This window comes from Macaca fascicularis, chromosome 12 (assembly GCF_037993035.2).
Source record: "Macaca fascicularis isolate 582-1 chromosome 12, T2T-MFA8v1.1".
Lineage (NCBI taxonomy): Eukaryota > Metazoa > Chordata > Mammalia > Primates > Cercopithecidae > Macaca > Macaca fascicularis.
In genome coordinates this window covers 18,856,633-18,871,062 of record NC_088386.1, presented here as the reverse complement: position 1 = coordinate 18,871,062, position 14,430 = coordinate 18,856,633, and the positions used below count along the sequence as shown (strand labels likewise).

Below are 14,430 nucleotides of genomic sequence, written 5' to 3'. Positions count from 1 at the left end.
TTTGGTTTCTATATTTTTAGTTATGGCGGCTACTTGACCAATATTTAGGGGAAAAAAGGTCTTAGTTTCAGGTGGGAGAAGGAGATGGAGAGCTAGAAGACATGAGTTAAGATGAGTGTTTAAGGATAAATTGCAACCAGCTATTTAATAAACAAACAAAACACACAAAACTCTGCCCAAGCCTGAACCGGAGGGAGGAATTGGCTTATTTCTTAATCATATTTGGGAGACAGATGGTGGAACTGTACTGTGCGCTGACTAGTAATGCAAACTTTCTTTCATTAGCTGTCGAAATAATAAAAAGAAGCAAAATGTCATTGGGCAGCAAACAACAATGGATGATGCTTCAGTCTTTGATTTTCAGGAAAATAGAGAAGTTTGTTAAATGAGAATTTTTTAAAAAAAAGATGTCATCAGGGAGTAAATAATGGCATATTCCTATCAAGTTTAAAACATTTTCTCTGTGACCAGATTCATAGAGGTTATAAAAAGATAGGACAACTTGATTTTTAGCAAGGGTTAGGATGGGGCCCTGTGACTCTGTTCCAAGACGTAGGAAGGAAATGTAGTTGGTTTTAATTAATCATAAAGTAGTGCCAGAAAAGTGTTTACCATATTACTAAGGGTTCTGAACTGCTCAAGATTGTTTTAACAATTTCCTGTCCACCCCCACTTTTTCCTGTTTTTTAAGTATAAAGCCAAGAAAAATGGGGGAAAGGTGAGTAGATGTTTTTCTTTTTGATTCAGCAACTTGTGTCTAGAGCCTGTAATTATATAGAAGAGATAATTCAGCAAGATATGCATTGAGACAGGATTGTGTTTTAACTTAGTAAAAAATAATATGATTTCATTTTAACCGAGTTCTATTTGGCCCCTTTTTTTTTTTTTTTTTTTTGAGACGGAGTCTCGCTCTGTCGCCCAGGCTGGAGTGCAGTGGCGCGATCTCGGCTCACTGCAAGCTCCGCCTCCCGGGTTCACGCAATTCTCCTGCCTCAGCCTCCCGAGTAGCTGGGACTACAGGCGCCCACAACCGCGCCCGGCTAATTTTTTGTATTTTTAGTAGAGACAGGGTTTCACCGTGGTCTCGATCTCCTGACCTTGTGATCCGCCCGCCTCGGCCTCCCAAAGTGCTGGGATTACAGGCGTGAGCCACCGCGCCCGGCCTATTTGGCCACTTTTAAGTCAGATGTTTATAAATGAATGCAATAAGGATTAAAAGAAGACATCCAGCTTCTGTGCTAAGATGGGAAGAAAGTAGACTAATATTTACAAAACCAGGAGACCAGGCCTTTATCTGCCAGGAACAAGCTGAGTGATCTTGGGCAAGTCTTAGGACTACTGTCATTACTTCCTTGTTTATGATAGTTCAGCAAACGTGATGGAAAATCTCATACCACTCAAGAGCTTGTTTACATAAAATGAAATAAAATATTAGCAATCAGTTCTGACCACTTATTATTTCAGAATTTGTGACTTCTTTGCACCGATTTTTTTTTTTTTCCACATAAGCTTAGTTTTTCTCGTGCTCTCCCCAGGTCAGAAATGGTTGCCTTCTTGGGTTCAGCAACCAAAGTTGTTCGCCAAGATAACTCCTAGTCAGGAGTTAAGACTCTTACTCACTTAAAACCATTTCTCTGAATGTCAGTAAGGTCAAGTAGAAAGAGACTGCTGTATTTAGAGTCAGTAAAAATAGTTTCATACAAACTTCCTATCCAACTAACCACGATCCCTTAAGCAAACCATCCAACCTTTCTGTGCCTTAGGTTTCTCATCTACCCAATAGATAGAATGATTTTTTAAAAGTAGATTATAATGATGAACAGATGAGACAGTTCTTTGACAAGTTAAAAGTACTATTAAATTGAGTTATTATTAATAACATAAGATTTGTGAAAATATAGGGAACAGCTTCTGCTCTCTCAAGTGGTTACATGCCGAGGTGGCTTGTATAAATGTGTGGTCACAAATCATTTTTAGAGTACTCATAACCAGTGTCCACTATCTTCCTGAAAACCCAAATGAGTCCTTGTGTCATCCTCTGTGAAGGCAGAATTTCTCCAATTAATAATCTAGGTCTGGCCTGTCCCCGTGGTCTGCAGTTTCCTCACTCTGCTGTTGAGTAGTGATGTGCCATATTAGAAAGGTGGCATTCTGAACTGTCCTGTCCTGCTTACTGCAATGGCTTTCCCACATAAGCAGATTAACTGGTCTCCTAGAGCCCTTAATTTGTCATACGAGAAGCTCTTAGTAAGAGGGAGAAGCTGGATCAGCCTGCTATTCCTCAGAATTCTCTTCAACCAGTGTCATACTGAGTCACTAAAATACATGCTTCAAGATGGGACTGGAAAAGACAACCAGTTCAGGTTCTGGACAGAGAGCACTGTGTTCAGGGCATTGAGTTCAGGCTTCTTGCTCCCAAAGTTGGGTCTATGAATCTTCATGATGGGCCCCAATGACGAGGTCATCCAGACACAGTCTGAACATACAGGGTAAGTGTCTGGTATAGACTAACGAATTCATACTTTTAAAAAATGAATTAGCAAAGGATTTATATAAGAATGTCTACTGACATTGTATCTATTTTACCTACAATTGAGAGAGATACATTAGAAATACATGGCATAGTCCTGTACCAAATGTTGTCATTTGTTCCAGAAGATAAGACTTGCATATACAAAATATTTGAGCATTAAAGTGATGGATTTTTAAGTGATAGAGTAAATGGTTTGAAGTATAGGGCTATAAGAATTCAAAGAAGCAGGAGATCAATGAGGAGATATCTTAGGAAGTGAAACTTAAGGTAAATTTGGAAAGAGGGATGAAATATAGGAAGATGAAAGTGAGGTGGCATTCTAAGAAGTATCACCAGCAGTAGCAAATGTCTGGAAATGGGAATGGGTGTGTTTCCTTTACTCTTTACTTCAGGGTAATGGGGGATCACTGGAGGTACACATTTAAAACAAAACAGGATTATAACATGTAATATATATTATAATTTGTAGAAACACTTGTAAATGTGTATAAAGAGGTATATGTACAGATGTTGTTTGAAATAATTTTGAAGTAATTTAAATTTCATAAGTAGGGGAATGCTTAAATGACTGACATTCTCAACATGACATACTAGGAAGCACATTCATGTGCCACATAATGATATTTGGTCAACCGTGGACTGGATGCAAAACAGTGTTCTCTTAAAACTATAATGGAGCTGAAAAATTCCTGTTGGCTGCTGACATCTTGATGATCCTGACCTTGCATAGACTAATGTGTTTGTTTGTGTGTTGCTTTTTAAGAAAATAATGTAAAAAAAATTTTTGGGGGGGGTTTTTGTGTTCTTTTGAGACAGAGTTTTGCTCTTGTCGCCCAGACTGGAGTGCAGTGGCATGATCTCAGCTCACTGCAAGCTCCGCCTCCCGGGTTCAAGTGATTCTTGTGCTACAGCCTGCAGAGTGGCTGGATTACAGACACCTGCCACCACACCCCAGCTAATTTTTGCATTTTTAGTAAAGATGGAGTTTCACCAGGTTGGCCAGGCTGCTCTTGAACTCCTGACCTCAGGTGATCCATCCACGTTGGCCTCCCAAAGTGTTGGGATTATTGGCATGACCCACCCAACCTGACCAAAAATATTTTGTTTGTTTGTTTGTTTTTAGATGGAGTCTCTTTCGCCCAAGCTGGAGTGCAGTGTTGCGATCTCAGCTCACTGCAAACTCCTCCTCCCAGGTTCAAGTGATTCTCCTGTCTCAGTCTTCCAAGTAGCTGAGATTTCAGGATTTTGCCACGGCACCCAGCTAATTTTTGTATTTTTAGTAGCGATGGGGTTTCACTATATTGGTCAGGCTAGTCTCAAACTCCTGACCTCAGGTGACCTACCCACCTCGGCCTCCCAAAGTGCTGGGATTACAGGCGTGAGCCACCGTGCCCAGCCAAAAAATGTCTTTTAAAACAATTTTTAAAAAGCTTATATACTAAGGACATACAGGAAATATTTTATATAACTTATACATGTTTATGTTTTAAGATAAATGTCATTACAAGCATCGAGTTTTTAAAAAATTTAAAAGTTTATAAAGTAAAAATTTTAGTAAGCTGAGGTTAATATTGAAGAAAGAAAAATATTAAGTGCAGTGTGAATTTGCAGTGTTTAAAGCGTACAGTGTCCATAGTGTGCAGTAATGTCCTGGGCCTTCACATTCAGTCACTCCTCACTGACTCACCCAGAGAAACTTCCAGTGCTGTGAGCTCTGTTCGTGGCAAGTGGCCTATACAGGTGCGCCATTTTAAGTCTTTTATATGGTATTTTTCCTGTACCTTTTCTGTATTTAGGTATCTTTAGATACACAAATACTATTGTTTTACAATTTTTCTACAGTGCTCAGGACATTAACGTTTTATACAGGTTTGTAGTCTAGGAGCAACAGGCAATACCATATAGCCTAGTTGTGTAGTAGGCTATCCCATCTGGGTTTATGTAAGTCCACTCTATGTGGTTTGCACAATGACAAAATCACCTAATGATGCATTTCACCATTTCTCAGAATGTATTCCTGTTATGAAGCAATGCATGACTGTCGTTGAGAAGAATGAAGGAAATCCTTATGTGCTGTCATAGAAAGACCATCACAGAAAGACTTGACAGTAGATTAATGGAAAGAAGGCATTCCTGTAATATTTGTTAACTTTGAAAATTGGTGTTTAAAAGTAAAAGTGGTTTTTCTGAGAAAATTGATGTGGTGATACTGTATCAAATTAAAAAGAAGTCATTGGAAATGAAGAGGGATATTGGGAGATAGGTGCATGAGTTTAGATGTCCAAGAACAAAGAGGGGGACCTGAATGGTAGAGAAAGAGAATGTAGAGTCATCCAAAAGAATGGTTGCAAAGGACTTCATGACAGATAATTAATAGAAGATGAAGGCGAGAGAAGAGAAAAGAGATTTCCAGGTTGAAGCTTGGGGAATACACATAGAAGAATGATTTCTACAACTTAAATGGATCCGTGTTAATTAGAAACCTTCTTTAAGAAATTCTTTGTATTTTTGTTTCTCAGGATGGAAGAAACAGTGCGAAATCTACTGCAGAGTCAAGGATCTCCAGAGCAGAAAAAAGAAGAAACTGTTAATATAATGGTCTATCAGGTACACCATGTTTATTATTCTTGGCTGGGTACTGGTCTGCTCGCTTTTCTTGTATTTCTCTAGATTTGTCCTCTCTAACCCAGAGATAAATAAAAGGCGTGTTCCAGACCCCAGTGCTAACAGCCACCTAGTCACCTCTGGTTTGAGGAATCATACACGTTTATTCCATTCATTCATTTCATAAACTCCTACTGTGAAACAGAGTGTAGATTTGATTCTAGGAAGATGCAAAAAATAAGTTTATGGTGAATGAGAGAGGCTTGTATAAGCATTGCAGTCTCTGTGGCCAGGAGTAAAAGAGAGCTGTGTACACCATTCTCTGGGAACACAGGAGTGAGAATGCCTCATCCTGGCTGAGGAGGTGAGGAGTAAATACTCGCCGGAAGTGTGGTATTTAAGGTAGGCCTGTGGAATACAGAACTCCGTGAAGGGCGTTTCAGGGAGAAGGGACACCTAGGTAAAGGTGCAGTGGTGTGAATCTTCACAGCAGGCTTGTGGAGAATAAGCAGCTCCAGATAATTAAGTAATGACCTGGAAATAAAAAGTTACAGTGAGGCTGAGAGTACAGGGAAGAGCTGGATGGGGTCTGCGGTATGTGCAGTTCTCCTGGGTCTGGCCTTGCACCTCAGGCAACAAGGAGTCTAAAGAGGTTCAAAGAGAGTAGCGGTCAGTGAGATAACAGGTCTTTGTCTTCTTCTGATAGCCCTTATCCCACTGTCCTTTAACACCAGCAAAGCTGCCAGGCCAGGAAGCAGGACTTCTAATCTGAGTATGGTCCAGGTTGCCTACATGGATGAGAAGGCTGTGGTATGGTGGAAAAGGGAAATACACTAGAAACAGCACAGACACTGTATATAGATGAATTTAGGACTTCTGCTGAAAATCACTTCAAATCACACATAGAGACCCAGCATCCACTGCACAATTATGTATGAAAAGCTTTAAAAGGCAAGGACATTGGTGGAAATGTGAGGTCATCACTGGGCAGCCCTAGGTTTTTGCTGGCTAAAAAGCCAGTGGGTTTGAGAACAAGCATAGGAACCCAGCTGATTAGCATAATGTGGTATTAGCTTACCTGAATTTGTGAGTTCAGGGCTCTGTAATACAACTGGTTGTGAAAAGGGATTGGGAGGAATATGTTAATACAAGTAAAAGCATCAAAGTAAGTTAAGAAATCTGGACATGATTAACCTTAAGAGGCTGTATCCTAAATTGTTGATTCTTGAAATCTACACAGGGCTACTTCAAGAAGGCAGTAAGAATTCTTTCCCATGTGCAATGAATAGAATGCAAAGAGTTGACTTAAGCTATCTCAAAAACCTAAAACTTTAACACCAGTGGGAATAGCAATAACCATACTGGCAGAGGTGAAGTAGGCTTGTGTGTCTACGTCCATACCTACTGTAAATGTGTGATGGGCTCACACAATAAATCCTAGGAAGCCAATTGATATTATAGCTCAAACTATACCCATGTACCCAAATGGTTCTTTTTTTTTTCCAGAGTAGTATGTTACGATGTGGGAGATTGTTCCGAATCCTGGTAGGATGAGGATATGGACTTCGGGATGACCGAAGAATCAGACAGCTTCATAAAGTTCATAATCAGTTAGCTTCATAAAAACAATGGAAAAATCACTAAGATCCATTTGTAGGGAAAGGGCTTAGATTCTTCTTGAGTGGGCAGTCTTGACAAAGGGAATGCGTGTTCAGCATTTCCTGATGTGTGGCCACCTAAAGTCAGGAAAAAAAAAATTTCAGTCCTCCTAGCTCTGAATTCTTCCTAGATATTATATCTGCTTTGGTACAAAGTTGAGGTGTAAGTAAAAAATGGGACTCAATTCTGCATTGAATGGTTCGATGCAGCCTAAAAGGGTCATATGAATCTGTGAAGTAAATTATTTGTTCCCCATCACACATAACACCTGGCTTCATTAGAACTAAATAATCAGGCGTCACTCTTGGGCTATATCTGATTTCTTCACGGTGGATCTCCTTCATCCAGATTCATATTTTCTTTTGCTTATTCTCTTCTGAGCTCTTAAATAGTTATTAGCCAAATCTGTGGTGTAGACACTTAATATCATCAGCATTCATTTTGTGAAACTGGAAGTCGCTTAGAAAAACAGATATGCTTTAAGAAATGTGTTTTATAACTATTACCTCTCCATTACCCAGTCTATTTGTTTTGGGAAATTAACTCTTCCCTCTAGGGAGAAGACAGTCATTAACTTGAATTAATGCTACACGATAGGGATGTTTCAGTCATTCCTTTAATTGGCCTCAGGCTCCTTATCTATAAAATGGGAGAGGGAGGTGGGTTACATGACCTGTAAAGGTCACTGTACATTTAACAAACATTTCCTGAACTTCTTGTATGCACTAGGGACAGCCTTGTATCCTGGGCATTCAAGAAACGAGAAAAGAGAGAGGGAAGGTGATGCTGGGTGGCACCAAGTCCCAGGGAGAGCCCCTTCATCTCACAAATTCTATTATTCTAAATAAGGTTAATTGCAGCAAAATGGTTTATGCAAGATGTATGCGTGGTGATACTAGTGGAGCACATAGTTAACACCTCCCTGCGGCCAAATTCTGCGTTTCAGGCAAGAGCTGGGAAATTTATTGCTTCATAATATGGGTCGTCATTAGCACACCTGTCTCAGATTTTCCAACTTGCAAGATTTCTCTGAAAGGAGCCAGAGGCCCATGTAAAGCTTAGGCCCCTGGGAAAGCTGGAGTTACTTTCATTTTCCACTGTGGTGGAAGTGTTTGTTCTGAGTCTTTTATCATTGAGCTAATATAATAATAGCAGAGTAATAGCTTTCTGTGTTCCAGGCCCCTGCTAATTGCTTTGCATGCATTAAAGGTAGTCATATTTTGTTCAGGGGGTGTGTTCCCAAAGACCTTTCATAATCTGTTGCTTGTGTAATTTATAGCTTGCATAATTCAACATGGATTCTCTCAAAGGACAATGGGTGTTTTCTGTTCAGCAACTGAGACGGTCCCACTATGTGGTAATCAAAGGTTTACAGTTTACCAGCTTTGCCATTCCTGACCTTTTTTTTAATTGGGGAATTTGCATGATTTCAAGTTTTGCGCATGAATTGACATTAATCACATTTTCATGTGACCACAATTTCAAATTTACCTAGTTCAGAGCCCCATCAAATGTGACTAGACTGTAGCTCATTCAGTCTCTGCAACAGTTTTGTGCAGGAGGTGCTCTCACTATCCCTATCTTACAGATGTGGACATAGGCCCAGAGAGGTGAGTGCTTGCCTGAGGACGTACAACCAAGAAGTATCCTAGAAGGATTTTGAACCCTGCTCCATCTGATTGCACAGCATTAGCTCTTATGCTGAGGACTTCCAGAGAGATGACACGATAGGGCCCAAGTTAAATGATAGGGCTGCTTATTATCTATGCTGAGACCTGAACCTGAGCCTTTCCGCTTTCTATCTGTAGCCCTTTCCATTTATTCCTCTATTCATTTGCTCACTCATTCAAAATGTCAGTTATTCATTTACTTTCTTATCTACATGTGTTAGTTTCCCATTGCTACTGTAACAAACTTGGTGGTCTAAAACAACACAATTTATTCTCGTATAATTCTGAATGTCAGAAGTCCAAAAAAACAGTATTGGTCAGTCTATATTCTTTCTAGAGGCCTCCAGGGAGAATTGCTTATTTGCCTTTTGCAGAATCTAGCATTCCTTAGCTTGTGGCCCTTGCCTCTCTCTTTCCAGTCAATCTCTCCAGCCTCTGACTTCATCATCATATCTCATTTTCCTCTCTAGGGTCCCTCTTATAAGGACCCTGTGATGATATGGAGCCCAACTGGATAATTCATAAGAATTTCCTCATCTTGAGATCTTTAAGTTGATCAAATCTGCAAAAGTCCCTTTTGCCACATAAGGTAGCATATGCTCTCAGATTTCAGGGGCTGGGATGTGGACATGTTTTGAGGATAGGTTTTATTCTGTCACACTAAGTAGTACATGGTAACTTGACAGGCTGGAAATACCCAGAAGATACTGGTCTAAGTACCAGAGATGCAAAGATGCCTGACACAGGTCTTTTCCTGAAATGCTCAGTTTATAGGATGCTGGGGAGTAGGGAAGGAAGGTAGATAATCATATATATATTCAACAAAGTAATAGAAGCCAAAACAGAAGCTTACATACGTTCTGAGGGCACAAAGGAATGTGTCATGAAACCAACTGTTCTCCCTGGAGACTCTGCTTCCTAACTCAGGCTTATTTTTAATAGTCCACTTCTCTTTTAGTCTCTCTTGTCTCTTGAAATGGACATGAGAGTCATGAGCTTCCTCATGAGTTCCATGGGCTGCCTTTCTCAGAGCATCTTGTGTTCCCAGTGTTCTGGGACCATGTCTCATTGTCAGGGCAAATATACTTGGTGCTTTACAGTTTGCAAAGCACTTACAGAACATGAATCTCAATGCTTTGTGCTTTACAGTTTGCAAAGCACTTATAAAACATGGATCTCAATGCTTGGTGCTTTACCGTTTGCAAAGCACTTATAGAACATGGATCTCAATGCTTGGTGCTTTACAGTTTGCAAAGCACTTATAGAACATGGATCTTAATGCTTGGTGCTTTACAGTTTGCAAAGCACTTACACAACGTGGATCTTATTTCTTTCTTCCAACAGCCACTAAAAGAGGTATTTTCAGGCTCATTTTATGACAAAGCTCATAGAGGTCTCAAATCTTCAGGGACTGAGATGTGGGTATCTTTTTAGGATGAACTCACAAATGCCAAGTGGTAGAACTAGAAATTAATCACATATTTTCTATATGCAATACTTGAAATTAAACTAAGCAGTTATCTGTGGAATATTTTGATGGTGTGGTGGAAAGCAGGCACAGTCTAAAATCTCAGGTCACAAAGTCACTGTCTCAAACTCATTTAGAAATCCAAAGATAAATAAAAATAAACTGAGATACATTAACCAGCTATAAAATGTTCGATTCTCATTTCCCCTGCGTAAGTGACAAGCATTATGAGTCATAGAAGTATTGTCATATGTGCAGGAAGGTGACATATGTCCCTAGGATAGACTCATTTTATTGGGGAGAATGGAAGACCTGAAAAGATTAACTTTAAGGAGCTCAAGGAAGGGAAAGCACCTCCCGGGTCCCTGCTGCTTTGTCTTTCCAGCTCATTCTCTCTAGGTGTTTTAGAATTTCATATGCGTCATGTTTTGTACTAGTGTCACTCATGCGCTATTTCATTTACTTAAGTAAATTGGGAAACTTATGTTAGAAAAAAATTACAATTAGATATGAAAGGGGGCAATTAAGCATAAAGAAAATAGAGCAACCCGTTGGAGAGGGGCATCATTCCATCACATTCATCTGCCAAAATATTTAAACATGGACAGCCTGAGTAAGATGCAAATAGTCACAGAACTAACGAAGGACTACCCCCTTTACAGGGCTCCTATGTCCATAGCTACCTTCTGCGCTTCTTCATTGTAGCCGCCATGCTTCCTCTTGTTCCTGCTTTTCTGTATGGAATATGAATTGAATCACATTAGCTAACTCATTTAGAAAGAAGGTGAATGGACAAGTGGAAACAGTAACTGGGGGGAAAAGGACCCAACTATGGATACAGCTTCTGCCACTACGAGGACTTATGGCCTCAGATGGTCACTTAAAGTCTCTGGGTTCTTTGTTTTTCATATTTTAAAAGAAAGGAATTTAGACTAAATTAGAGATTATAAATCTGAATGTCTTCAGTCATCGATTAGTATAAAGTAGGCCAGATATGAGAAAAATCAAGTACCCTCTAGGGGATTACATTCCATTTTTTCACTTTTGATAAAGAAATAAATACAGAGCACTTTTTTCATTTGTTTTTTATTAATAGGCAAAAGCCTTGCTTTTGAAAACCATGCCATGGCAACCCACACCTGATTTAATGCTAGAAAAACAGGAGGGACTGGTGGGGACTATGGCAGGCTGGACAGCCTCTCTCTGGCCTGAGAGAAGCAGCCACAGCTCAGTGGCAGCAGATTCATTCAACCCAGAAACACACCAGTGCAGTAAGATGGCCACATGTTTCCAAAGATGATACGATTTCAAGTTTTATGGGAAATTTCTGAGTCTGTAAGTGATGCCTTTTTTTGTTTGTTTGCTTTTTTTGAGACGAAGTCTTGCTCTGTTGCCAGGCTGTAGTGCAGTGGCACGATCTCGGCTCACTGCAACCTCCGCCTCCTGGGTTCAAGCAATTCCCCTGCCTCAGCCTCCCAAGTAGCTGGGGCTACAGGTGTGCACCACCACGCTTGGCTAATTTTTTATATTTAAGTAGAGACAGGATTTTACCATGTTGGCCATGATGGTCTTGATCTCCTGACCTCGTGATCTGCCCACCTCGGCCTCCCAAAGTGCTGGGATTACATATGTAGAATGATCGAAACGTGTGCTAAACCAAGGGAAACCCTTAGAACAGAATGATAATTTCAAAGGTTTCCTCTTGCTCTTAGAACTCTGGGATTTTGGCACTACTCTTCCCAATGCTATAAGGCCTAGACTACACAAGGTATAGCATAGACCACTTATCTGACCTAATTAATACTATCCAACACTTATTGAGCACCTGCAATGTACCAGTCACTATACTTATCATTCTACATGTATGAACTCACTGAATTTTCATAAAATGCTATGAAATAGTTACTGTAATTTCACCTATTTTACAGAAGAGGAAACTGAGGCACAGAGAAATTAAATAGTTGGCCCAAAGTTACACATTGCCAATATTAGGTCACTCGAGATCCTTTGCACCCTTTTAATTAGCTGGGTAGACTGCCATAAAAATGGAGTGCTTGGTGAGTCATTGCCCCAGTGGAGAGCAGAGAGAGGTAAGTACAGTGATCAGCAAAATTTTAACGATGTCCAGGTTTTTGGTTCTTTCTACCTCTATCCCACCTTCTTAAAGAGTCCTGAGCTGTTGTGTTTTCCGGGCCCAGGTCTATTCTTTCCAAAGATGGTCTTTGTTCAGTCATCGATCCCTTAGTCTGCATCTAGAGCAATGTCATATGTTTCCCCAAGTTATTTCCAGTTACAGTGATCTAACTGAACATCATAATTACTTTTTCCTTAAATAATTCTTTAAACATACTCTTAGATGTAATTAAGCATGGGGAAAGAGGCCCTTTTCCAGTTATCCCTAAGTTTATCAATCATGAAATATATATCCAGTTCCTTTTATGGTATGTGGAAAGCACATGACATGGCCTGAGACCTTCCTCACTGAAGCCCAAGACTTGCCTGGCAGAGATATTATTTCACAGATTATAATTATTATCAGAGGTGGCAGGAGATTTTTGACTTTGAACTTTACCTTTGTTGTGCCAGACCCGTATTGACTTCAATAGGGATAGCACCATGTTCGAGAGGCCAAAGAAGACACCCAGAGCCAGTGGAGGAGACACAGGGTTTATTGAGGGAACTTACATACAGTGTGGTCCAGTGGCTGCAGGCTGGACGGGAGAACCACAACTGCTTGCAAAAAGCATGCAGTTTATATAGCATTTTCACTTAGCACCCTCCCCCTAGCAACCTCCACCTGGCAACTGTCATCTAACCCAAAAGAGAGGGCCTCGATCACCTGTCCTGCCTGCGTTCCATAGGATGGGTCATGGGTTCTGATGTTCCTCATTGATAAGGAATGAATCCCTGGATTGTCCACTCCTGGATTCATAAGCTTGGTACTCCAAACACATATTCTTCTTGCACCGTAGGGTCATTCTCAGGGTATGCTTAAATTATTGCTGTCAGGTGTGTCCGCCTTACATCCTCCTTCTTTCCTTATAATGATTTAAGTATACTTTAAGCAAACCCCAAAATTTAAATACACCAGAGAGAAAAGTTAGGGTTGAAAAATTACATTATTAAACTATCAATTACAAAAGATATCTCTTTTTAAAGAAAGCTCCTTTAAATAACCATATCTTTAGTATAAAATGTAAATTTTCCAAATTTCTAACATAATAGATTTTATTTTCATGAACGTATGTACACACAAGGCAAAATTGAAGTGTTTGTGGTTTTCAAAGAACTGGAAAGTTCCTAACTAGTTCATCGAAGCCCTGATTGAGTATCAGAATCACCTGAGGGACTTGCAACAGAATCTGCTCTATGGGCATCTCCTTAAACCTGCTGAGTTCAAATGATGCGGGCTGGTACTGTGCTTGGTTTTGTTGTTTCCAGTTTTGACAGAACATTTTGATTCCCCTTGTCCATAGATCTGTGCTGGGAATCAGTGCGGTACATCAACACCCATTCATTTCACCATAACCTTTTCCCTCATTTTGAAAAGGTTAAAATAGAGTTGAAGTGAAGTTCACAGCCCAAAGTGTTACTCCAGCACATGCTATATTCATCTATGCTGATTTTTTTTTTCTTTTTTAATGGAGTCTCGCTCTGTCGCCCAGGCTGGAGTGCAGTGGTGCAATCTCCGCTCACTGCAAGCTCCACCTCCCGGGTTCACGCCATTCTCCTGCCTCAGCCTCCCGAGTAGCTGGGACTACAGGCGCCCGCCACCACGCCCGGCTAATTTTTTGTATTTTTTAGTAGAGACGAGGTTTCACCATGTTAGCCAGGATGGTCTCGATCTCCTGACCTCATGATCCTCCCACCTCAGCCTCCCAAAGTGCTGGGATTACAGGCGTGAGCCACCGCGCCTGGCCCATCTATACTGATTTTTATACACACAACACCTGTTTCAGTAAGTACCCTGGAAGTTAATCAGCGAAGAAAAGTGAACTCTTAAGAGAGCTCGATTGTAATTTTCAAAAGTTCTTTAGAAAGTGCTTCCTTACTTTTTCTTTCTTTTTTTTAGCCTTAACAAAATGTGGTAAACAAATGTAAATATGTAGATCGGCAGTGGTTACATTGAGTGAGTGAGTGCACACCAGTTGGGAAAAGAAATCTAAAATTCTGTTTGTTGATAGAGTGGCTAAGTCTCTGCACAGTTATTTATAACATCTTAATACACGATAGGGATATGAAGTATTTTTATTGAGAGCTTTTATTTATGTCTGTGGCCTATAATCTTGAGAAGTCTCAAGGGTTTTTGATTCTGCTTTAAGCAATTGGTCTTTTCTATGAATTGTTATGAACTTCGAATAGCTGCTAAAGTGGGTGATGGTGGTAAAGGGAGTATTTTTATTGTGTGTTAAGATTTAAAGGGCTGAAACTGTTCCTTGAGGAAGCAGATTTCTTCCTTCCTCTTTTGTTTTAAGTGACATCCACTGTTCGTATAA

General features: G+C 40.2%; 1 protein-coding gene across 9 annotated transcripts in view; it reads left to right on the top strand.

The window, feature by feature from the left end:
• NCKAP5 (NCK associated protein 5) overlaps positions 1-14,430 on the top strand; it is a 978,205-nt gene that overhangs the window by 647,932 nt on the left and 315,843 nt on the right. For all 9 annotated transcript variants that reach the window (XM_065525413.1, XM_015432050.3, XM_074008901.1 and 6 more), the window contains one exon: positions 5,053-5,140. In XM_065525413.1, coding sequence (XP_065381485.1) covers positions 5,053-5,140 — 88 coding nt within the window. The remainder of the gene's footprint in view (positions 1-5,052; positions 5,141-14,430) is intronic.